This window comes from Pelophylax lessonae (assembly GCF_965119305.1).
Source record: "Pelophylax lessonae genome assembly, chromosome: 1".
Lineage (NCBI taxonomy): Eukaryota > Metazoa > Chordata > Amphibia > Anura > Ranidae > Pelophylax > Pelophylax lessonae.
Window position 1 is genome coordinate 265,702,542 of NC_138768.1, and position 25,370 is coordinate 265,727,911.

Sequence of the window (25,370 nt, forward strand, 5' to 3'; positions counted from 1 at the left end):
CAAATCATGTCCAATCAAATGAATTTATCAAAGAAGGACTCCAATCAGGTTTGTAGAAAAATTTCAAGGATGATCAGTGGAAACAGGATGCACCTGAGCGCAATTGTGAGGGTCATAGCAAAAGCTGTGCATACTTATGTACTTGGAGTTTGTTTTTTTTTAATAAATTTGCAAACATTTTAACCAAACTTCTGGCTGGCTAGGGCTGCGTGCTATTACCACAGTTATGAGATAACCCTCCCCAGTCCTATATAAAAAGGCCAGATTAGTTTGGTTCTCATATCATGTTGATGGCCCTATTAAAGTAAAGCTTACCTAAACAAATATATGCATACTTTATATAATAGGAGGCTGACATAATGGTAGTTTCCTGGCTTGACTATTTGCCTGATCAGTAAGGTAAACGACAGGCAAAGTATTTGACCCCTTTATACAGTGCTATCTTTTCCTCCTTCAGCAGGTTACAATGCATTATTACTGCCCACCACAGGAGTTTATAGTCTAATGCCTCTACCATATACATGCATGGACACGCACACACACACTATAAAGCGTATTGGCTTGTTAGGCAGTTTACCTGTCTGTATTTTTTTCTGCTTGGCACATTTATTGTATATTATCAAAAGTATTTGGATGCCCGCCTTTACATGCACATGAACTTTAATGGCATCCCAATCTTAGTCAGTAGGGTTCAATATTGAGTTGGCCCACCCTTTGCTGCTATAACAGCTTCAACTCTTCAAGGAAGGCTGTCCACAAGGTTTAGGAGTGTGTCTATGGGAATGTTTGACCATTCTTCCAGAAGCGCATTTGTGAGGTCAGGCACTGATGTGGATGAAAAGGCCTGGCTCTCAATCTCCGCTGAAATTCATCCCGAAAGTGTTCTATCGGGTTAAGGTCGGGACTCTGTGCAGGCCAGTCAAGTTCCGCCAACCCAAACTTGCTCATCCATGTCTTTATGGACCTTGCTTTGTGCACTGGTCCAAATCATTTGGTGGAGGGGGGATTATGGTGTGGGGTTGGGCTTGGCCCTTTCCTTCCAGTGAAGGGAACTCCTAAGGCGTCAGAATTCCAAGACGTTTTGGACAATTCCATTCTCCCAACATTGTGGGAACAGTTTGGGGATGGCCCCTTCCTCTTCCAACATGGCTGCACAGCAGTGCTCAAAGCAAGGTCCATAAAGGCATGGATGAGCGAGTTTGGGGTGGAGGCATTTGACTGGCCGGCAAAGGGAGACTGCGAGCCAGGCCTTCTTTCCAACATCAGCGCCTGACCTCTCAAATGCGCTTCTGGAAGAACGGTCAAACAATCCCATAGCCACATTTAAAAATGGGTGTACTTGCGCACTGCTATGTCGTGCTAAAAGACTACAAAACTTACAAAGCAGATCGCTCACACCATTACACACTCTCTAAACGTGTATCAATGTGCAAAATTGTATTCAAAAGTGGTGTCGTGCTCCCAAATGCTAGTGTGCTAGTATCCCTTTAAATCTGTATAGCAATTTTCAGAATCAGCATATCATATCAAACCATATATAACCTAAATAAAACAAACTGCATTAGTCTATAAAGTGTCCTTTGGTATGAATTTGCTTGCATGTGCTCAATCTTTTATAAAGAACAGGCTTGTGTTCACATATCCAAATGACTGCTTCCTTAGTGTTCACCACTATGTGCTCCAATCATCCACATACATTTAGTGATAATCCCCTCATCTGATGTGCCCTCACCTGGGGGATAGGATCAACCAATGGGATATCCCCCCAAGGAAGCCACGTGACCCTGTGGCATAACGCGTAGGGGCCTATCTGTCACGCTAAGGCGCGCATTGTGCGCATACCATGGAAATACTGCCTGCTTGTCTTATACCCGCACTGTGAGGAATGAATGCTTTTTACAGTTTGGTGCACTCTAAGCACCAGGAAAATGTGAGTGTTTTTTATATTTAGTGTTTAATAAACCGGTTGTTTTAAAAGATAAAGCACTATGTTCAGCTTTCTCTCTTTATGATTTGGGCGTATGGAGATAAGTGTAATGCCTCGTACACACGCAACGATTGTTGGCCGTGAATTTTCGGCCAACGTCCGATCGGCCGATTTTCGGCTTGTTAGTATGATGCTTCCGACTTCCGACTTTTCGGCCGAACAAAATCTGGTGTGCATGCTATAAAATTTTTGTTGGCCGTCAACAGAACGGCCGATTGTTCGTCAGTCAGTACAGATTTCGGCAGACAAATCTGATGAGCAAGACTGGGCATGCTCAGAGAAGAAAAAGCACATGGAAAGTAAACCAGAACATGACATCACTTCTGAAGTTGGTTTTTGTTGGCCGATAAAATTTGTGTGCAGTCTAGAGCACATTTCAACCAACCCAACAACACTGGACAAAAGAAGGCCGATCGGTCGGCCGTTAATCGTTGCGTGTGTACGAGGCTTAAGAGAAGAATTCCAAACTCCAGAGTGCCACCAAAGGAGTGAAATGGCTTAACCACTTGCCGACTGCGCACAGTATATTTACTGCGGCAGTCGGCCCCGGCCAGGCAGAGTGACGTAGGTCTACGTCGCTACTTCCTGCCGGTCCTGTGCGCGCTCCCGCGCGTGCCCGCCGACACCGATGGCTCGATTGGGTTCAGAACCGATCAGTCATCAGGTCCAGGCCAATGATTTTTGGCCTGGACCTGTAGATCGGTCCTGCCCAATCAGATCTTGTTCTGAGTCTGTGAAATGTAAACACAGACTCAGAAAAGACGTGCCCTCTTCTCCCATGATCCCTTTTGGATTCATCTGGAGAAGAGAGCACTTCTAACTGTAAGTACTGCACCAAACACAGTCACACACAGCTAGATAGGCACATTTACCCCCCAATCGCCCCCCCGATTAACCCCTACAGCACCTGACACAACACACACTATATACAGCATATAGCAGTTACCTATATACCTGTATAAGTGTGATTTGTGAACAGGTGTAGCACTTGCGACCCCCCCTTTTCCACTTGAATTACCCCCCACCCCCCCCCTAATAAAGATTTGAGCCCCTGATCTCCCCTGACCCCCCCCTGATCACCGCTAGTTAACCCCTACACCCTCTGTCACATCAGCACTAATACAAACGCAATATACGGTGTTATTGTATATTTGTATTAGTGTCATTGTGATCAGAATTAGCGCAGGCGACTAAGTTTCTGTCCCAAGAAGGTTTAGGGTCCCCGCCACCCGCCCAATAAAGATTTAAACCCCTGACCCCCCCCTGATCACCCCTACACCCCCTGCCATAACACACACCGTATACAGTATATAGCATTTTGCTATATACCCGTATAAGTGTGATTTGTGGTCGGGTCTAGCGCTTGCGACCCCCCTTTTTCCACTTGAATTACCCGCCACCCCCCCCCTAATAAAGATTTAAGCCCCTGATCCCCCCTGATCCCCTCCTGATCACCGCTAGTTAACCCCTACACCCTCTGTCACATCAGCACTAATACAAACGTAATATACAGTGTTTTTGTATTTTTGTATTAGTGTCATTGTGATCAGAATTAGCGCAGGCGACTAAGTTTCTGTCCCAAGGAGGTTTAGGGTCCCCGCCACCCGCCCAATAAAGATTTAATCCCCTGATCCCCCCCTGATCACCCCTACACCCCCTGCCACAACACACTGTATACAGTATATAGCATTTTCTATATACCCGTATAAGTGTGACTTGTGACCAGGTTTAGCGCTTGCCACCGTTCCTTTTATCCTTAGGATACCCGCCAGCCCCTTCCAATAAAGATTTAAACCCCTGATCCCCCCCTGATCACATCCCGTTAACCCCTACACCCTCTGTCACATTAGCACTAATACACACATAATATACTGTATTTTGTATTAGTGTCATTGTGACTTGAGGTTGCGCTAGCTAGCTAGTTTCTTTCCCAAAGGAGGTTTAGGGTCCCCGCCAACCTCCCCCCCCAGATCCCCAGCGCATAGTTTAGAAGTAACCCCTTGATTACCACACACGCACGCACGCACATACACTTCCATTTCTAGTATAGTGTTTGAACAGATCAATATCTGATCTGATCAGAACTATACTAGCGCCCCCATAGTTTAGGGTTCCCAAAACGCGGTGTTTGCACGATCAGCACTGATTCCGGCCAGCACCTGCGTTTAACCCTTTCACCCAGGCAAGTGTAGTAATCAATAGATTACTGTCACTTGCAAAAAAACACAAGACACAAAACCGCTGTGTTAGCAGAGTCAGGCCTGATCCCTGCTAGCATTCGCAGTTTTTATGTTAGCGCTTGAAATAATCTTCGACAACCAGGTGCTTTTATTACCTGTGAGTCGCATCACTGTACGGGTAAATTTAGTTACCAAAATGACCAAACGTTCGTACAGAGATGAAGAGCTTATCAGTTTTATGCTGACCGAGTCATCTGATAGCGAAGGGGAAGCTACAATGACCGAATTAGTGTCAGTATATGAACCTGATGACAGCAGCGGCTCCCTGACAGATAGCTCCGACGACAGATGGGTCCCTGTTAGACCCAGGCGTACCCGACCCCATTCTGAAGTTGTTGAGATGCAGGAATCGCAGGGTGCTCGTATGGAGCAGAGTGTGGTTACTAGTGCCGCTCATTTTTCTGGCGACCTGGCAAGCGCCAGCGGCCTAGTACAACCTGGACCTAGTACAACCAGCACTGCAGTAAGACCTGGTGACGTGGCGAGTCCCCTAAGTGCAGTTGAAGCTGGTGCGGTGGCTAGCACAAGTAGTGGCCCGCAGCCACCGCGTATTCGTAGACAGGCCCGTAGAGCCCATAGTGCCCTCCCTGATGCGCTGGCATAGCCTAATTGGCAACCCACCGATACTACAGCGCCAGTACTTCCCCCATTCACCGCCCAACCTGGAATCCACGTGGAGACAGCTGGTTTTACGCCCCTAAACTTTTATGAGCTGTTCTTCACGGAAGATCTTTACAGATCGATTGTGGATCAATAAAATTTATATGCACAACAGTTCATCGCCGCCAACCCAAATTCACACCTTGCCAGACAATTCGGCTGGAAACCTATAACGGTTTCCGAATTTAAGATCTTTCTGGGCCTTTCCCTCCACATGGGCATAACTAAACAGAGTGAATTGCGGCTATATTGGTCCACTAGCCCAGTTCACCATTTGCGCATGTACTCTGCCTCCATGTCCAGGGGGAGATACGAGCAAATTCTGCGATTCATGCATTTTAGCGACAATGAAATCTGTCGTCCTCGGGGAGACCCTGAATACGATCGGCTCCACAAAATTCGGCCCCTCATAGACCACTTCAATCAGCGGTTTGCAGCCTTGTTTACCCCCGAACAAGTTGTCTGCGTTGACGAGTCCCTGATTAAATTTACTGGCCGCCTTGCTATGAAACAGTACCTCCCCAGCAAGCGTGCCAAGTACGGGGTCAAACTGTATAAATTGTGTGACAGGGCCACAGGCTATACAGTTAGTTTCCGGGTCTATGAGGGAAAAGATAGCTGTGTGGAGCCCCCCAACTGCCCAGACTACATAGGGAGCAGCGGTAAGATCGTTTGGGACTTGGTGTCACCCTTATCCGGAAAGGGGTACCATTTGTACGTGGACAACTTTTATACAAGCGTGCCACTATTTAGTCACCTTCTCGATTTACAAATTGGCGCATGTGGCACCGTGCGACCTAATCGCCGGGGCTTCCCCCAACGGCTTGTAAATTCCCGTCTTAGTCGGGGGGCGAGAGCCTGCTTGAAAACGGACAAATTGCTTGCGGTGAAGTGGAAGGATACACGGGATGTTTATGTTCTGTCCTCCCTTCACGCAGACACGACGATCCAAATCACTACGGCAACTGGCGTTGTGGAGAAACCCCTCTGTGTCCACGAATATAACCTTAACATGGGAGGGGTGGACCTTAACGACCAGCTTTTGGCGCCGTATTTAGTTGCCCGTAAAGCCAGACGCTGGTACAAAAAAGTGTCTGTTTACCTTTACCAATTGGCTATGCTGAACGCCTTTGTCCTATACAGGGCGTCAGGACGAACTGGATCTTTCCGGGAATTCCAGGAAGAGATCATCCTTGCCTACCTGTACCCAGGAGGCATGCCTGCCCAACTTCCCCTTCCAGATGCAGTGAGCCGGCTGCATGAGAGGCATTTTCCTTATGTCCTCCCGAGTACCCCTACCCAAAGATACCCCCAAAAAAGATGTCGTGTCTGTAGCAGGCGCGGATTTAGGCGTGACACCCGTTATTATTGTCCCAAATGTCCTGACCAACCTGGTCTCTGCATCGGGGAATGTTTCGAGCGCTACCATACACTAGTGGAGTATTAGCGTAGGGTACAGCACGACACAGTGTAGGGCACACAAACACAGGGTCTCGAAAGATGTTGGATGTCCATCGACATTTTGAGAGACCCAAGCTGGAAGAGAAGATCGCAGAAGATCGCAGTCCCAAATCAAGAAACAGTTAGAAAAATAAAAGGATCCAAAAACTGTTGTGTCAGTAATTTTATATGTCCTTCTACTCCTTCCTACTGTACTTTTTTCAATGTCCTTAGTTTGTTTTTTCATTCTTTTGTGACCTGTTTCTCTTGCAGGTACTCGTCGGCTACCACGCATTGATTTTATATATTCTGACACAAACAGTGTTTGCGCTCAGCATATATGGATACCTTTGCTGATAGCAGCTGTGGTGATTTTCTGATTTCAGCACTGCAGTTAAAATCCTATTTTGGTATACATGGATAGTGCCGTGTATACCCATCATTAAATTCAGTGGGTGGTTGTTTGGGCGGTTAATGATGAGAATCCAAAAACTTTTGTTGTGTCAGTCATTTTATATGTCCTACTCTTCCTACTGTACTTTTTTTTAATGTCCTTTGTTTTTTCATTCTTTTGTGACCTGTTTCTCTTGCAGGTACACGTCGGCTACCACGCATTGATTTTATATATTCTGACACAAACAGTGTTTGCGCTCAGCATATATGGATACCTTTGCTGATAGCAGCTGTGGTGATTTTCTGATTTCAGCACTGCAGTTAAAATCCTATTTTGGTATACGTGGATAGTGCCGTGTATACCCATCATTAAATTCAGTGGGTGGTTGTTTGGGCGGTTAATGATGAGTAATACTACGCATTATTCCTGTGCTGATTTCTGATAGGTTCTCTTTTTTTCCGTTCAGCCCACAGGCTGCATGAAAAAAAAAAAAACCTATATGCCAAACAAGGACCAGCAATGTACTGGTACGTTGCTGGACTTTGAGTGGTTATACCAGGATGATGCCTGCAGATTTAGGCATCATCTTGGTATCGTTTTTTACAGCCAGCGGTCGGCTTACATGTAAAAGCAATCCTAGCAGGTAATTGGCCGCTAGACTGCTTTTACATGCAGTGGGAGGGGCCTCCCCCACCGCCGCCTTCCGCAGCCTTCCGTGGTTTTTCTCGGGCTCTCCTGTCCCACCGGTTAACCCGAGAGTGCAGCCGGTGGTTCAATTGTCTAACCATAGAGCTAATTGGAGATGAGAATGGCTCCAATCATCTCTATGGCCTAAGATGCCGGAGGCTACGAGCATTTCATGACTTCTGTTTCGCCAGAAATAAGCAGGGCCATTGGGAAATTGGGAAAGTATTTTATCACACCAATTTTGGTGTGGTCAGATGCGTTAAGGTCAGAGGAGAGATCTAGAGTCTAAAAGACCCCAATTTTTTTAAAAAAGAGTACCTGTCACCACAGATTGCTATCATAGGGGATATTTAAATTCACTGTGATAACAATAAAAATGATTTAAAAAAAAAAAAATGAAAGGAAAGGTGTCAAAATAACATAAAAAAGCAAAAGAAAAAAAAAAAAATTGAGCCCCCCCCTTTCCCCCGGTGCTTGCGCGCAATGGCGCACGCAAGCGGTGGTCTAGTGTCATATGTAAACCGCAATTGCAGCATGCATGTGAGGTATCGCCGCGATCGCCAGATCGAGTGCAGTAATTCTTGCAGTAGACCTCCTCTGTAAGTCTAACGTGGTAACCTGTAGAGACTTTTAAAGGTTTTTAAAAATGTACGTATGTTTTTGCCGCTGCGCAGGCATGCGCAATTTTTAAAGCATGTCATGTTAGGTGTCTATGAACTCGGCATAAGATCATCTTTTAAATTTTACCAAAAAAATTGGAATTATATAGTGTATTTGTGCAATAAATTTAAAAAAAAATGTATTTTTTTCGCAAAAATTGCGTTTGGAAAATCTGTGCGCAAATACCGTGTGACAAAAAAATTTGCTACATCCACCATTTTATTCTATAGGGCCTCTGCTTTAAAAAAATATATAATGTTTGGGGGTTCAAAGTAATTTTCTAGTAAAAAAAAAATATTTTTTCATGTAAACAAAAAGGCACAGAAAAGGCTTGGTTTTCAAGTGGTTAGAAGAGTGGGTGATGTGTGGCTAAGATTGAGCATAAAATGCCGGGACAGTTCAAACACCCCCCAAATGACCCCTTTTTGAAAAGTAGACACCCAAAGCTTTTTTCTGAGAGGCATGGTGAGTCCATGGAGTATTTTATATTTTGCCACAAGTTTCGGGAAAATTATTATTATTTTTTTTGTTGTTGTTTTTTTACAGAAAGTTGTCACTAAATGATATATTGCTCATGCATGCCATGGGAATATGTGAAATGACACCCCAAAATACATTCTTTTGCTTCTCCTGAGTACAGGGATACCCCATGTGTGAGACTTTTTGGGAGCCTAGCTGTGTACGCGACCCCGACAACCAGTCCACATCTTCAGGTTTTCTAATGGCGTAAATTGCTGATTTTACCCCTGACTACCTGTCAGAGTTTCAGAGGCCCTGAAATTTCAAGATAGCACAAAACCCCCCCCAAATGACCCCATTTTGCAAAGTAGACACTCCAAGCTACTGGCTGAGAAGCATGGTGAGTCCATGGAATAGTTTATATTTTGCCACAAGTTTCGGGAAAAAAAAAAAAATTTTATTTTTTTATTTTTTTTTACACAAAGTTGTCAGTAAATGATATATTGCTCACACATGCCATGGGTTTATGTGAAATGACACCCCAAAATACATTCTGCTGCTTCTCCTGAGTACAATGATACCCCATGTGTGAGACTTTTTGCCAGTCTAGCCGCGTACAGGACACGGAAAACCAATGCGCACCTTTTGGCTTTCCAAGGGCGTAAATTGTTGATCTCACTCCTTACTACCTATCACACTTTTGAAGTCCATAAAAAGCCAAGATGGCACAAACCCCCCCAAATTACCCCATTTTGCAAAGTAGACACTCCAATCTATTTGCTGAGAGGCATGGTGAGTATTTTGCAGCTCTAATTTTTTTTGGAAAATGAAGAAAAAACAGGAAAATGCATTTTTTTTCCTCTTTTTTCAATTTCCAAAGCTTTGTGACAAAAAGTGAGATCTGCAAAATACTCAACATGCCTCTCTGCAAATAGCTCAGGTTGTCTACTTTCCGAAAAGGGGTCATTTGGGGGGGGGTTGTGCTGTCTTGGCATTTCATGGCCTCCAAAACTGTGATAGGTAGTCAGGAGTGAAATCAACAATTTACGCCCTTGGAAAGCCTGAAAGAGGAGGTTGGTTTTCGGGGTCCTGTACTCGGCTAGACGGCAAAAAAGTCTCACACATGGGGTATCCCTGTACTCAGGAGAAGCAGCAGAATGTATTTTGGGGTGTCATTTCACATATACCCATGGCATGTGTGAGCAATATATCATTTACTGACAACTTTGTGTAAAAAAAAACAAAAAAAAAATAATAATAATATATTTCCCGGAACTTGTGGCAAAATATAAAATATTCCATGGACTCACCATGCCTCTCAGCAAATAGCTTGGGGTGTCTACTTTCCAAAATGGGGTCATTTGGGGGGGTTTTGTGCTATCTTGGAATTTTAGGGCCTCCGAAACTGTGATAGGTAGTCAGGAGTGAAATCAACAATTTACGCCCTTGGAAAGCCTGAAAGTGGAGGTTGGTTTTCGGGGTCCTGTACTCGGCTAGACTGCAAAAAAGTCTCACACATGGGGTATCCCTGTACTCAGGAGAAGCAGCAGAATGTATTTTGGGGTGTTAGTTCACATATACCCATGGCATGTGTGAGCAATATATAATTTACTGACAACTTTGTGTAAAAAAAAAAATATATATATATATATATATATATATATATATATATATTTCCCGGAACTTGTGGCAAAATATAAAATATTCCATGGACTCACCATGCCTCTCAGCAAATAGCTTGGGGTGTCTACTTTCCAAAATGGGGTCATTTGGGGGGGTTTTGTGCTATCTTGGAATTTTAGGGCCTGCGAAACTGTGACAGGTAGTGCAGAGATGACATGAACAATTTACGCCATTAGAAAACCTGAGAGTGTTGATTGGCTTTTGCGGTCCTGTACACAGCTAGGCTCCCAAAAAGTCTCACACATGGGGTATCCCCATACTCAGGAGAAGCAGCAGAATGTATTTTGGGGTGTCATTCCACATATACCCATGTCATGTGTGAGAAATTTATCTTTTAGTGACAACGTTGTGTAAAAAAAAAAATTAAAAAAAAAAATTGTAATTTTCACAAAACTTGTGGCAAAATATAAAATATTCCATGGACTCACCATGCCTCTCAGCAAACAGCTTGGGGTGTCTACTTTCCAAAATGGGGTCATTTGGGGGGGTTTTGTGGTATCTTGACATTTCAGGGCCTCCTAAACCGTTAGAGGTAGTGAGAAAATGCAATGAAAAATGTACGCCCTTTGAAATTCTGATGGTGGTGATTTGTTTTTGGGGACCCCTACACAGCTAGGCTCCCAAAAAGTCCCATATATGTGGTATCCCTGTACTCAGGAGAAGCAGCAAAATATATTTTGGGGTGTAATTACACATATACCCATGGCATGTGTGAGCAATATATCATTTCAATGACAACTTTGTGTAAAAAAAAAAAAAAAAATTTTTTTTTAGTCATTTTTCAAACACCTGTGACAAAAAAATGAAATATTCAATGAGCTCAACATGCCTGTCAGGACATTCCTTAGGATGTCTACTTTCCAAAAAGTGGTAGTTTGGGGGGGTTTTGTACTGCCCCGCCATTTTAGCACTTCATGAAATGAGATTGGCAGTCAGAAATTAAAGCTGCGTAAATTTCACTATTTACACCATAGTTTGTAGACGCTATAACTTTTGCGCAAACCAATAAAAATACGCTCATTGATTTTTTTTTTGTCAAAGACATGTAGCTAAATATATTTTGGCAAAAAAAAATGACATAAATTGAGTATATTGGATATTTTTTAAAAGACAAAGTTGAAAATGTCATTTTTTTGCAAAATTTTTGCTCTTTTTTTATTAATATCGCAAAAAATAAAAAGCGCAGAGGCGATCAAATACCACCAAAAGAAAGCTCTGTTTGTGAGAAAAAAAGGACGTAAATTTCGTTTAGGTACAGCATTGCATGACCGAGCAATTATCAGTTAAAGTCACGAAGTGCCAAGTTGAAAAAAGGGGTCTGGTCTTTAAGCTGCAAAATCCTCCGGTGGGAAAGTGGTTAAAATAGATCCCCAGAGAGGGACAAAAGAGCATATAGACCATTGGTTGGTAATTTTCCCTAGGTGAGGGCACATCCGATGAGGGGATTATCACTAAATGTATGTGGATGATTGGAGCACATAGTGGTGAATACTAAGGAAGCAGTCGTTTGGATATGTGAACACAAGCCTGTTTTTTTTATGAAAGATTGAGCATACCATGCAAATTAATACCAAAGGACACTTTATGGACTGATGCGTTGTTTGTATTGTTTTGTTTGTTATATATGGTTTGATATGATATGCTGTTTCTGAAAATTGCTATGCAAACAGATTTAAAGGGATACTAACACATTAGCATTTGGGAGCACAACATCACTTTTGAATAGAATTCCCATAGCCACACTCCTAAACCTTGAGGACAGCCTTCCCAGAAGAGTTGAAGCTGTTATAGCTGCAAAGGATGGGCCAACAAAATATTGAACCCTACAGACTAAGACTGGGATGCCATTAAAGTTTATGTGCGTGTAAAGGCAGGCGTCCCAATACTTTTGGTAATATAGTGAGTATTTATGGAATAGATGGGTGGTAGAGCAACTGTGCAAACATAACTTACCTGGTTTTTATTGTCAGAACATTAGAATTTAATTAGCAGAAAACTCCTATTTAACTTATGATGAAGGTATTATTTTTTTTTTTTCCTTTTTGTTGAATGTGTGTTTATCTTTTTACTAGGAATCAGAGAAGTGTTTGCACAAGTGCTGCATGAACATGGAATCGCCTATACTCGTGTCCCTGTGGAAGTAGGTCTAAATAAGTGTGACTGGATTCAGGGAGAACTAATGGAGTTTTACAGGGGAGTGGAGAATGATGCCTTAAACACGGTGGAGGTTTTTAAGAACCATAACATCCGGTAAGAGCTTGATGGCATCAGAACTGAAGTACTTTGATACTAATTATACAAACCGATGCGCACGCCCCCCCCCCCCTCCCCCGGTCGATCGGGTCAGTCAGTCAGGCAACACATTCCTCCTCCTCCCACCCCCCCTGCCTCCTTACCTCCTTCCTCCTGTCAGGACCCGGGGAGTGCTGGATGGCTGAGCTGCTGTCCTCCTCCAGCCGCAGTGTGTCTTCTGCCTCTTCCTGGCCACTGGCCAGTAAGATCGCTTCTCTTTTCTGCCAATCAGGAAAGGGGTCTCCCAACCCTCTTCCTGATTGGCTGGGAGGAGAGTCAGTGTGACAATATTCATTCGCTATTTTCACACAACTGGGTGGACTCGGGGCGCACCCTTTTCTGAAACCTATTAGAGCCTCTGGCTCAAATCACGTGCTTCAAAAAAAAAAGTCCCCTATTGGAATCCATGTGTCCCGTGCCCTGCATGTAGATTAGGTGGCCGGATGCATGGATAGGGGGGGCAGCCCCCTCAATGGATGGGCCGCCCCTGTCCTAAAGAGAAACATGCATAGGGTGCAGTAAGTGTTATTGTTGCGCAGTAACAATACTACACTCTTATTTTTCCATAACGTGCCCTTGTCATCAGTATCAATGGCAGGAAACTTCATCACTAAATGGAACATAAGGGGGAACACAGAACACGCTCACCTAGTTCTTTAAACACCAATAGCTTTAGTATAATGAAAAAAAAGATTGCAATTAAAAGGTTTCCTTATTTATATGTGCTTGTCGCAACCTTTTGAGATGTTGTTCCTGGCCTTCCATGACCAGTGGTCTGGCTGATTCTATCAGCACTCCCCAGCACAGCTCTTCTAATGCAGAGGAACCGCCTGAGTTCTGTAAGACAGTGGTGTCCTCCGGACTGCGGGACATGGCTTGGCATTTACTTCTGAACATATACTGGTTGCCAGGCTTGAAGAACAGATGGACATCTAAACAAGTCCCCCGGACAGGCACTTCTATGTGGGAATGCATGGGCCACACTATCATCCATACCTAAAGCCTTGGCTAATATCTTGCTATTTTTCTTAACCAAGTGAGCAGTGCTGATTTTTAAATATGTTCAATGAGCTGGGCCCTCTTGTTGTGTATTATTTTATTTGTATTGTCCCTCTTTATATTGTTAAGCGCTGCGCAAACTGTTGGCACTATAAAAATCCTGTATAATGTAATATATTCTAATAATAATGTGCAGGGGATTAGTGAGAAACCTTCTTTTTCTAAAAAAAATAAAAATAAAAAAGTGGGAAAGGTTTGGAATTCTGGAATTTTTTTGTTCCATTTTTTATATATGTGTGTGTGTGTGTATGTATGTATGTATGTAAAATATATATATATATATGTGTGTGTGTGTGTGTGTGTGTATATATATATATATATATATATATATATATATATATATATATATATTTATTATTATTATTATTATTATTATTATTATTATTATATATATTTTTTTTTTTTAAAGGTTATTTTTGTATCACTGTAAATATTTCTCATATGGTCTTTGTGGTTAGAACCATCGGTGAGGAAGACAGTTATTATTCCCTATCCCCCTCACCTTTCCCCCATGTCCTCCTTCTGTCCTTCCCACTCCCACTTTCTTTAAAAATTAACAAAATGTGGTAGAATTAGACAATTTTTCTTTGCTAATTTCCAGCAACTTGCTGGGTCATACAGCCTATTGCCTTTACTTAAACATACATTGTTTGAACTGACTGGTCACCGCTTTAGACATTGCTACCTGTAAAACGTGCAGGCTGTTTTATGCATTATTTTTTTGATAATATTTATTAAAGAATTAAAAAAAAAAAATTTTCATCCTACTCGGTCTGACACCGTAACACAAAGTGAGGGAAATTGCTGTAATGGGAACACAAAATCCTAAGAGCGGTTCTCACTCTAACTTTCCCTGCTTCCAGTGTCCCCATTGAGGGCATTTTTCATTTGTTCTGATCCATCTGCATTTTGTAAAAATTGTCTTTAGCAGGATTGTCCTTTTTTTTTTTTTTTTTTTTTTTTTATGTTTTTTCACTTTTTGTTTCCTATTGCAGGTGGCCAGACATCTATATTGGTCTTAGCACAATGGGAAAGAATATGTCCATAAGTAACATCCAGCAAGCCATGGACTATAGTATTCAGCCCCCACACAGCTCGCTGCCCAGTCCACATTCTGGTACCAGTATCCGCATCGAACTTATGACTCATCCTGGATATCCCAGTGTCCCCCCAGTAGGAGGCTGTGGAGAAGGTCCAGATGACTTTTCTCAGTCATGGGAGCGTCTACATGAAATGGAAGTCTTGAAAAATCCCTTACTGCACAATTATTACAGTGAGAAGGGGATACAGTTGTGCTCATTTAAGGACCTTTAGCTCTGGGAGAGACAATATGTTGGTGATGTCATGTGACTTATTGCACCATATGGGGACCAGTGATATGAAAGTAAAGCAAGAATGAACTGGAGATGCAGTATAAGCACTTTTATTTTTCATATTTTGTCTTCAAAAATATTAAGAACGTGCAGCCAAGGAGTTTAAGCTCCAGGCACATGGACACTTTCAGGCATCTAATTTAAATCTCAGATTTTCATAACTGGGAGAGACAGCTGCAGTTTACAGCCGCCCGTAGTAATGAATGGTTCTATGCTAACTGTATGGGGGTATATGCCATGCTTGGCTAAGCTCATATATGCGTATAAATCCCTGAATGCACAAAAGTTGCGTTCAGGGATTTACACCCATTTGTCGGTTTTTGCAAGCCGGTAACTTACCCGTGTGTGTTTGTGTTAGCATGCTAGTATTAGTATGTTAGTATCTATTGATTACTATAGGGGGCAGTAAGCTGTAGCTGCCTCTCTCTGGGTGTGGAAATACACCCACATATTACACTGGATGCCTGAAAGCATTTGTTTGGATGAGGCCTTAAGCGAACACTATTCTTTTAAAGGACATCAAACTACCTCTACGAGTCAGCTATGTATATTAGCAAACATAACTGGTGATTAGAAAAATGTCTGTAGAAACATGTTTAAAATCCGTTTCAAATAATTGAATATTTTTTTTTTTTTCCATAATCAAGTTTTATTGAGATTTTAAGTACAGAAACATACAAAAAAAAGTAGAATAATTGAATATTTATGTCGGTAACTGCTCTTATTTTGCAGGTTTTTTTTGCCCTAAAACATCTGCAATCCACATTGACCCTACTGAAGTATTGTATGTACAGTACATAAAGGATTAAAAATGTCCACCTCACTAGCAGAGGTGTACTGATAGCCAGTAGAGATGGGCTCAGGTGTCTTAGGGATTGTAGTCCCAGCCCACCTGCAAGATCCCACCAGGAAGCCTACACTGCACACCGCTAATCCCAGGCAGTGAGACCTTTCCTGGTCTGTGCAGCTGCATACCGGGAAATGTCTCCCTGCCTGTGATTAGCGGTGTGTAGTGTCGGCTTCTGGCGGAATTGCTCAGGTGTGTCGGGATTAGGATCCCGAACATGGCTGAGCCCATCTCTAATAGCCAGTATGCAGTTCTTACTGTGTTTCCTTACTATTATTGTTGGTGATCCTTTGTTTGCTGCATACACCTACTTTCTTTGAATTTATTTTTGAACTGTATTAGTATTTTTAGTCCTCTTTGGGAGTGTTTGTCATAATTTTTCACACATTTGTTTGCTTTATTTTCTTGATCCCAAGCCCTGTCAAAATAACTTAAGAGCCTTTGCAAAATGTTCATGCAGATGGCTCATAAGATATGATGAAAATGCTGATATAATTTGTGTGGGTATAAATATTCTGGTTTAAATAAGTAATTTCTTTATCACACACGGGACACCGAGCAGCTTTAAAGTGTCACTAAAGGCAAAATATTTCCTTTTTAGATAGTATGGGGAGATTATACCCCTCAAGTTTTTTTGCCAGCTGTGTGCCATTGGGGAGATTTCCTTTGACTTCCTGTCCCATAGCCAGAACAGGAAGTGAGGAAATCCTTCCAAAGTGGGGGAATCCCAGCATGTCACCAAAACTAGTGTCCCCATCGGAAGATTTCCTCTTTATTCTTTTTCTGATGTCCCAAAAAATTGGGATTTTCTTTTACTTTTTCTTGGTGATAACAGTAAACAGGACTTTAATCCATTTCCACTCCATCCAAAACTAAAAAAAGAAAAAAAAAACTTTAAGAAGGCTTACTATCGAGGTTATGGGCCATCTACAGCTGATTGGACACTAGCAAGAACCCCTCCTCTGCTGAAAAGGCTTCAGTTGTGTGTTTTTTGTTTTTTTTTTTTTTCCCGGTGTCTGAAGATGAGGGTCACTGCTGTGCTCTGCACAATTTACCAACCAGATTCTCAATGGTCCCAACAAGAATCGGGAGACTGGTTTCATCCGTACAATTTTGCAACAGCTTTAATCGCTAAGAGAATGGTACCCAGACCCTACACTGGACGAAAAATGGATGTTTTACGAGGATGCTTCTGACAAGACTAGAACCCTTATTCAAAGCATCCTTTGCCTTAGCGGGAGCAACTACAGCCGGTTGTTACAACCATTGAAGTTTGCCAGAGTCTTAACCACTTAAGCCCCAGAAGATTTTACCCCCTTCCTGACCAGGGGGTATTTTGCAATTTGGCACTGCGTGAATTTAACGGACAATTGCGCGGTCATGCGACGCTGTACCTAAACGAATTTGACGTCCTTTTTTTACCACAAACAGAGCTTTCTTTTGGTGGTATTTGATCACCTGTGCGATTTTTTGATCACGCGCTATAAACAAAAAAAAGCGTCAATTTTGCAAAAATAATATTTTTCACATTTTTTTATATGAAATTCCCCCCAAAAAAATGTAAAAATCAAATTTTTTTTAACATTTTCGGCCAATTTGTTTTATGCTACGTTTGGTAAAAAAAAATCGCAAAAAGCGTATTTTGATTGGTTTGCGCAAAATTTATCGCGTTTACTAACAAAGGGAAAGATTTTTGTCATTTATGTTGTTTTTTTTTTAACGCGTAATGACGGCGATCTGCGATTTTTTTTTTTTTTTTTTTTTTTTTTTTGCGGTACTGTGACACTGCGGCGGACAGATCGGACCCTTGACTGACATTTTTGACACTTTTGGGGTTACCAGTGACATTTCTACAGTAGTCAGTGCTATACATATGCACTGTTACTGTAAAATTACACTGACAGTGAAGGGGTTAACTTTATTTGAGAGGGAGGGGCTGTGTGTGTCCCTAGGGGCGTGATTCTAACTGTGATTGGCTGTGGCTTGAGCTGTAGGAACAGTGATCAACGGTCCTACATAGTAGAACCGTATGATCATTGTTTCTACACAGGGGAGAATGACAGGCGGCTTGTTTACACTAGCCGCCTGCCTTTCTCCCTCTCCACCGACGATCGCCGAGTGACCGGCAGACATCGGGTCCGCCGGTCACACGCGTGGGGGGGTCCGTGAGCGCGCCTCCGGCGGCGCGCGCTCACTCCCCAGAGCCTCACAGGTTAGTGACGTACCCATACATCACTTTGCCTGTGAGGGGCTGACCGCCCCAGTATATATACTTGCGGCGGTCGGCAAGTGGTTAAAGTTGGAGCAAAATGTCTCTCCAGAGGGTTGGAGTCCTGTAATGGAGATACTGATTTGGGCACACGGCTACTAGATTTAGCCCCTGCCCTCTTTTTCGCTGTGGATGCCTTCAAGGACTCCGTGCAGCAGATTTCTTGTTTGGACCTGTTGACTGTGCACATGCGTGGGATTCTTTGGCTGAAGTGTTGGTCTGCAGAGCATCCCTGAAAGAAGTTGCTGGTGAGTTTTCCCTTTCTCAATAAAATTTTTCTTGGACGAGGCCTGGATAAATATAGCCATAAAAGTTTGGGTGTTGAGAGCTTTCTTTTACCACTTAGGAAGGACAAGTAAACGCCTGCTCCTTCTACCTTTTCTTCACGGGAGGCGCTCCTTTCGCCTCCCCCAGGCCTCAACTTTAAAGTCAGTACCTCTGTCCCACTTCCAAAAGAAGTGTTTGCCTTAAGCGCCTCAGCAGGTTTCTCCACATATGGAATTTATGGATGGAATTGGTACAGTCACTGGTGGCCTCTCTACAGCCAGGTAGTTCTGGATCACCTTTCAGTTCAGGGAATTTGGTCCTGATAGGAAAGAGTGTTGCCTTCAATATTCTAGATCTGCAGGTGATCCACCTTAGTCTCCTGCATTGGTCACAGCAGCAGCAGGGTTGTCCTGCTGGAGTTTAGTCTGACAGCACCATAGCAGTGGTGCACAGAAATCATCAAGGAGAAACAAAAAGTTGGGCGAGCCAGGAGGTAGTAAATTCTGTCCTGGGGGGAGCTTCATGTTTCTGCTCTGTCAACAGTTCACATCCTAGGAGTGGAAAACTGGCAGGCAAGCTTCCTTAACCAGCAAAAGTGGTCTCCAGGGGCATAGACTCTTCACCCAGAAGTGTTCAAGGAGATTTGTAAATGGTGGGGCAGTCTGGATATAGATTTTTTTGGCATCCAGGTTCAATATGAAGCTAGACAGGTTCATCTCCAGGACTGGTTATCTTAAGGCATTACCTAAAGGGCAGCAATTAGGCATTTAGATTTCCTCTTCATGCTTCCTGAGGTTCTGAACAAAGATCACACACAGCTTGTAAGTATATTTCCCTTTGCATTCTACAGCTGCTTTCTCAAACGTATGGTCTAAACTGTGGCCCACTATTCTTTTCAGCAACACCAACAGTGGGGAACCATTCCCCTCACTGACACCAACAATGGGGCATTTTTCCTCCCAATGACACTAGTGATGGAACACTATTCCTCCTTTTGATATAAACAAATAGGCACTATTCCCCCCACTAATACCAATGATGGTGCACTATTTGTCCTCCTACTCACTACAGGCACTATGTAATTTTTTAATCCCACTGCCTGGGGCATTTCTACTTCCACTGGCCTCTCTGTCCACCCTAAAGTCTGAAGGACAGAAAACCGGCCCTTTTTTTTTTTTAGAAAGTTTGGAGAACCCTGATTTTAAAAGCAAGGGATCTAGCTTTCCCAGTGAAGGCTCATTCTGTGAGGAGTGTGGGTGCTTCCTGGGCCTTTCATCCCCAAACTTCTGTTTCTCCAGTTTTGCAAGGCTCTTACCTGTTTTTTTGTTTATCACCTTTACGAAATAAACTAGGTGGATTTTAGAGCCGCTGAGAATGTTGCCTTTGAGTGCAATTTTTTTGAGGCCACCGCATGAGTTTTCCTTCCTATTCTTGGTTAGGTTTTTGTGGGGGCTTGTTGCCCTCCCCTCACTCAAGTGCTTTGGGACATCCCTGAAAGTAAGGATTACTAAAGCTGCTCTTGCTAACTGTGATGTAGGATAAAGGAAAATTTGGATTTTTGATTTGCGGATAAAACCCATTTCTTTGAATACATCACAGGAGACAGATCTCTCTCCCCTCTTGTGTTTTTTGTTCGTTTATGGCTTGCTACAAAACTGAAGCCTTTCTGGCAGGGGAAGGATTATTCCAGGGAGAGGACTTCTGTCTTTTTCCTGAATGGTGTCCATTTCAGACGGAGTTGAGCCTACTTGACACTATACAGAAACCGTTGTTCTTTCAGAGATTCCTATATCCTACATCATTTTTTTGAAAGCATAAATGTTTGTGAACACAAAAAAATTCTACATCATCCATTCCCAAAAAAGTTTGGATGCTAGGATACATCTACATAAAAACAATGCAATGATTTAGAAATCTCATAAAACCCATATTTTTTTATAGAAATTTAATAGAAAATATGTCAAATGTATAAACTTAGAAAATGTACCATTTAAAAAAAAAGGGCAATTTTGATGGTAACATGCCTCAAAAAAGTTGGGGACAGGGCACAAGAAAGCTGGCAAAATACAACCGCAGTTCCAAAAAAAATGTGGGATAGGGCTATGTTTACATGTAGTGATGTAGTGTAGTGTCCCCTCTTCTTTTAACAACGCTCTGTAAATGTCTGGAAACTGAGGGAACCAGTGCCTGGAGTTTCGGATAGGAATGTTGTCCCATTCATGCTTGAGCATATGCTGCTCCAGATATGCAAGCTGGCCATTCCACTACTAATGCACTTCTGTACCATCAGCGATGCAGGCTTTTGAACTGAGTGCTAACAAGCCAGAGGATCCTTCCCCACTTTAGTCCAGAGCATGCAGCACCTGTGGTTGTCAAAAAGAAAGTGTCAAATTTTGATTCGTCTGACTAGAGAAACGTTTTCCACTTTGCAAAAGACCATTTTAAATAAGCTTTGGCTCAGTGGAGACGGCAGTGTTTTTGCATCATGTTAAGATATGGTTTCTTCTTTGCTTCATAAAACTTTAGCTTGCATTTTTGGATGGCATGGCAAACTGTGTTCAGTGATTTTTGTAAGTATTTTTGAACCTATGCAGTGATGTCCATCATAGGATCATGCCTGTTTTTAAGGCAGTGCCATCGGAGAGCCCGAGGATCATGGGCATCCCATATTGCATTTCGGTCTTGTCCCTTGTGCATAGAGATTTCTCTAGATTCTTGGAATCTTTTGATGATGATATACTTAGTCTTTGCAATTTTCTGTTGAAGATTGTTCTAAAATTTCTTGACAATTTTTAGACGCAGCTTTTCACTGATTGTTGAACCTTTTTGCACATCTTTACTCCTGAGACACTGACTCTCTAAGATGCTCTTTTTATACCCAGTCATGTGAATGACCTGTTGCTAACGAACCTAATTGGTTACAAAATGTTTTAGCTCTTCCTTGTTAGTACCACTTACTTTGGCAGATTTTTTTAACCCTGTCCCAACTTTTTTGAGATGTGTTGCTGCCATCAATTAAAAAAAAAAATAAAATTTTTCTTAAAACTACTACATTTTTCTCAGTTTAAATATTTGCTCTAATATAAAATATATTTATTAATCTCAAAGGAGAGAAAAAAAAATCTTTAAAAGTATTGGGACGCCTTCCTTCACATGCACATGAACTTTTTTGGCATCCCAGTCATAGTCTGTAGGGTTCAATATTGAGTTGGCCCACCCTTTGCAGCTATAACAGCTTCAACTCTTCTGGGAAGGCTGGCTTAGGTTTAGGAGTGTGTCTATGGGAATGTTTGACCATTCTTCCAGAAGTGCATTTGCGAGGTCAGACACTGATTTTGGACGAGAAGGCCTGTCTCACAGTCTCCCCTCTAATTCATTCCAAAGGTGTTCTATCAGGTTGAGGTCAGTACTCTGTACAGGCCAATCAAGTTCCTCCACGCTAAACAAGTTTATCCATGTCCTTTATGGACCCTGCTTTGTGCACTGGTCCAAATCATTTGGTGGAGGGGAGATTATGGTGTGGGATTGTTTTTCAGGGGTTGGGCTTGACTCCTTAATTCAAGTAAAGGGAACTTAAGGTGTCAGCATACCAAGAAATTTTGGACAATTTCAAGCTCCTGACTTTGTGGTAACAGTTTAGAGTTGGCCCTTCCTGTTCCAACATGACTGCACACCAGTGCACAAAGCAAACCATCAGGGACTGTGGAAATGTTTGAATTTCATATGGAAATCAAGGTCCCAGAGTCTGGAGGAAGCATGAAGAGGCACAGAATCCAAGTTGCATGAGGTCCAGTGTGAAGTTTCCACAGTCCGTGATTTGGAGAGCCATGTCATCTGCTGGTGTCAGGTTCACTGTGTTTTATAAAGTCTAAAGTCAGTGCAGCCCTTCACCAGGAAATTCTAGAGCACTTCATGCTTCCCTCTGCTGACCAGCTTTATGGAGATGCTGATTTAATTTCCCAGCAGGACTTGGCACCTGCCCACAATATTAAAAGACCAATGCCTGGTTTAATGATCATGGTATAACTGTGCTTATTTAGCCAGCAAACTCACCTGACCTAAACCGCATAGAGCATCTGTGTGGTATTGTCAAGAGGAAGATTGAGTCACCAGACCCAACAATGCAGATGAGCTAAAGGTATAGTGCATACTGTACATGGACATACTTTTCAGTAAACCAACATTTCTGTATTAAAAAAAACTTTTTTATTGGTCTTATGTAATGTTCTAATTTTCTGAGATACCGAATTTTGGGTTTTCACTGGCTGTAAACCATAATCCTCAAAATTTAAAAGAAAGGAATGCTTGAAATATATCACTGTGTGTAACGCATCTATATAAAATGAGTTTCACTTTTTGAATTGAATTACTGAAATAAATTAACTTTTAATGATATTAATTTTTTTTTTTTTTAGGTTTGTGTGTAGATATATATTCTAATGCAAAAAAACGTAAAGAAGCTCCCCTCCCTCATTCCCTCTCCGTGATAATAGCTCAGCTTGCTGCCTAACCTATATCCCACTTAAACACCTCTGTAAAACCCTCCCCTAAAAACCCCCCAGGGTCTGTGTTGGAAAAGGACACCTTACTGGGAGATATATAATGTAATAGCAGCTTGTAGTGTGTATGAAAGGGATTACTCCACAAGGAATACAGCTGCTAAATGTAGAGCCCAAACTGGGCTCAGTCCATAGTCTTCTAGGACTAACATTTATCCAGGTCCTTGGTGAGATCTATGCTTATCTGCTGGTAATCATGTGTATCTGGCTCCGCGTCCCTAATGCAGTCGGTCCAGCCTACATGCGGATGCCAGCTCATTGTAAAGTTCCAGTGTGCAGGTGACCAATACTGCTAATAGCTAGTTGACAGAGCAAAATTAAGGATAGTATGCAATTTCTCAGCACTCACAGTCCATATTCATTATTCTTCTGAATTGTTGTAGATCCAAAGGGAGAAGTTGCTGTCCTGCACTATTATAGCAGTTGAGGTATAGCCATGGCTATCTTGGCATATCTCCAGCTTGTTGGCATGCAGTCCAAACAACCAAAGCAAGGGTCCATGCTCTGGGGATGTCCCCCTGCTGCTAGTAGTCGCTTTCATACACACTACAAGCTGCTGCTATTATTATTTGGGTGGGGGGGGGGGGGGGTTGCACTGGAATTAAATATTAAAATATATTTAAATATATGTTCTTTGAAATTATTAAATATTTTTGTATCCCCTTTAGCAGGTGTCAGATCCCTATCTACTTTGTTTTGGTTTGAAAGCCTGTTGAAGCCTGCTAGCGGCTTGTTTTAAAGTGACAATCAGCACTCCTAAACCAGCACTCCCATTTTAAAACAGGAGTTGCAGTGCGTTTTAAAGGCTTAGAGAAAGCTCATCAAAGCTTGTTGTGCACAGTGCTCTTATACAAGCTGAATCGTGTGCAATAGGCCTAAATCAAAGAAAAGCTAAAGCTACTTAAAAGCTCCACCAATGACACAAATAACACCACTGGGGAGATCCTTTGTTTGTCTTGTAAACACTGTCACTGAGATAAAAAAAAATGAGTAGATATCCCAAGGGCTGGCCATACATGATACACTTGTCTTACAATTTTCTGTACAATTTTCTTGAAATTTACCTTCAACTATGTAGTACAAAGGCCTGCCTAATTGAAAACAATTGAAAGTGTTGTTTAGCTTTGTCCTCATATTATGTGGTTTGTGGTAAATCTAACAGAAAATTGTACAACAAAAGTTGAACATGTATGGCCATGTAAGAGTTGATGCATTTGTGGTGGAATGTCATTACCTTACAAGCCAGTATGTCAAGTCTGCCTAGAGCAAGCAGTACACAGCCCTGCAAGGACCTCAAGATGGACCTCTAAAAGCCAGAACATTCACTATTGGGTGCAGACATCCAGGTAACGGTGATCAAGGTCATCGCCTCCTATTATTGCTCCCCATCTACAAACACCACATGGTACCAGCCCTAAAGGTTGCTGCATTTGTGGTGGAAAGTTATTGCCTGACAAGCTAGTATGTCAAGTCAGCTTGGAGGAAGCGGCATAGGCTTTGAAGTTGCAAGGTCAGTTAAGGATGCAATTGCCTAGGGTGAAGTGGAGGAAACTAAAAGGTTAGAAATATCTCCTTTCCCTTCATTGAACAACTGGAGGAGTTAATCCAGGAAGAATGGCAGGGGCCAGAGAAAAAGGCCTGTATAAACAGGTTGTCAAATCTGTTTCCACTAAAAGAGCCAAAGGTCAACCTGCTGCTGTCTTCTCCGCCGGTGGATGCATCATTAATGCGACTGGCAAGACATGTCACCTTGCAGTTACATTTAAGGACGCTCTACTCTGAAAATAAGACCTAGATCTGAAGTGCTCCTACGTACTGTAGCATCTGCAGGTGCCTGCAAACCAGCAATAACATTTGCAGTGGCAGGCAGAGCAGTATTGAGTTGGATGTTAAATATTAAAGAAGCCCTTTTGGAGGAAGTGGAGAGAGACAAGGTGGTAACCACTTTGAAAGAGCTCAAATTAGTGGGAGACCCTGTGGAGGCAGCAGTAGATGTCAATTGATAGTTTTTCAATAGCAATGTTGCCTGTGGTCATGGCAAGGAGGGCATTATGGCTGAAGCCATGGTTGATGAGTCCCAGCTTAAAAATAAAAACTGGTGCAAGATACCAGACGGTGGATCCAATCTATTTGGGAATAGACCATACAGATATCTCAAGAGTGACCACTGGCAGGTCTGGGTGGATGTAATCTGACAAAAAACAAAAAAATCAGAAAGGTCCAGCATCCAGGCTGCAATTCTGAGGTAGATACGAAGAAGCAAAATCCTACGGACGAGGAAAAGATTACTAAATGAACAGGAGAAGTACCCAATCTTCATTGTTGAAGCCTTAAAAATCTAGGGCACCTTTGTTGGGAGAACAGCAGAAGTCCTTTAAAGGGTACGCTCAGCCAAGAGGGTGCTTGTGGGAGTCAGATGAAGCTTTGCGCGCGCACACCTAGATGAAAAATATTCAGGATCACTGGGCCATATTGGCTATATTGTTGTGACATT

General features: G+C 42.4%; 1 protein-coding gene across 1 annotated transcript in view; it reads left to right on the top strand.

The window, feature by feature from the left end:
• Positions 1 to 14,964, top strand: part of YDJC (YdjC chitooligosaccharide deacetylase homolog) — a 41,540-nt gene extending 26,576 nt beyond the window's left edge. Inside the window, exons 5-6 of the mRNA XM_082247899.1 lie at positions 12,283 to 12,460; positions 14,557 to 14,964. Coding sequence (XP_082104025.1) covers positions 12,283 to 12,460; positions 14,557 to 14,875 — 497 coding nt within the window. The 3' untranslated portion in view covers positions 14,876 to 14,964. The remainder of the gene's footprint in view (positions 1 to 12,282; positions 12,461 to 14,556) is intronic.
• Positions 14,965 to 25,370: the final 10,406 nt, after the last annotated feature.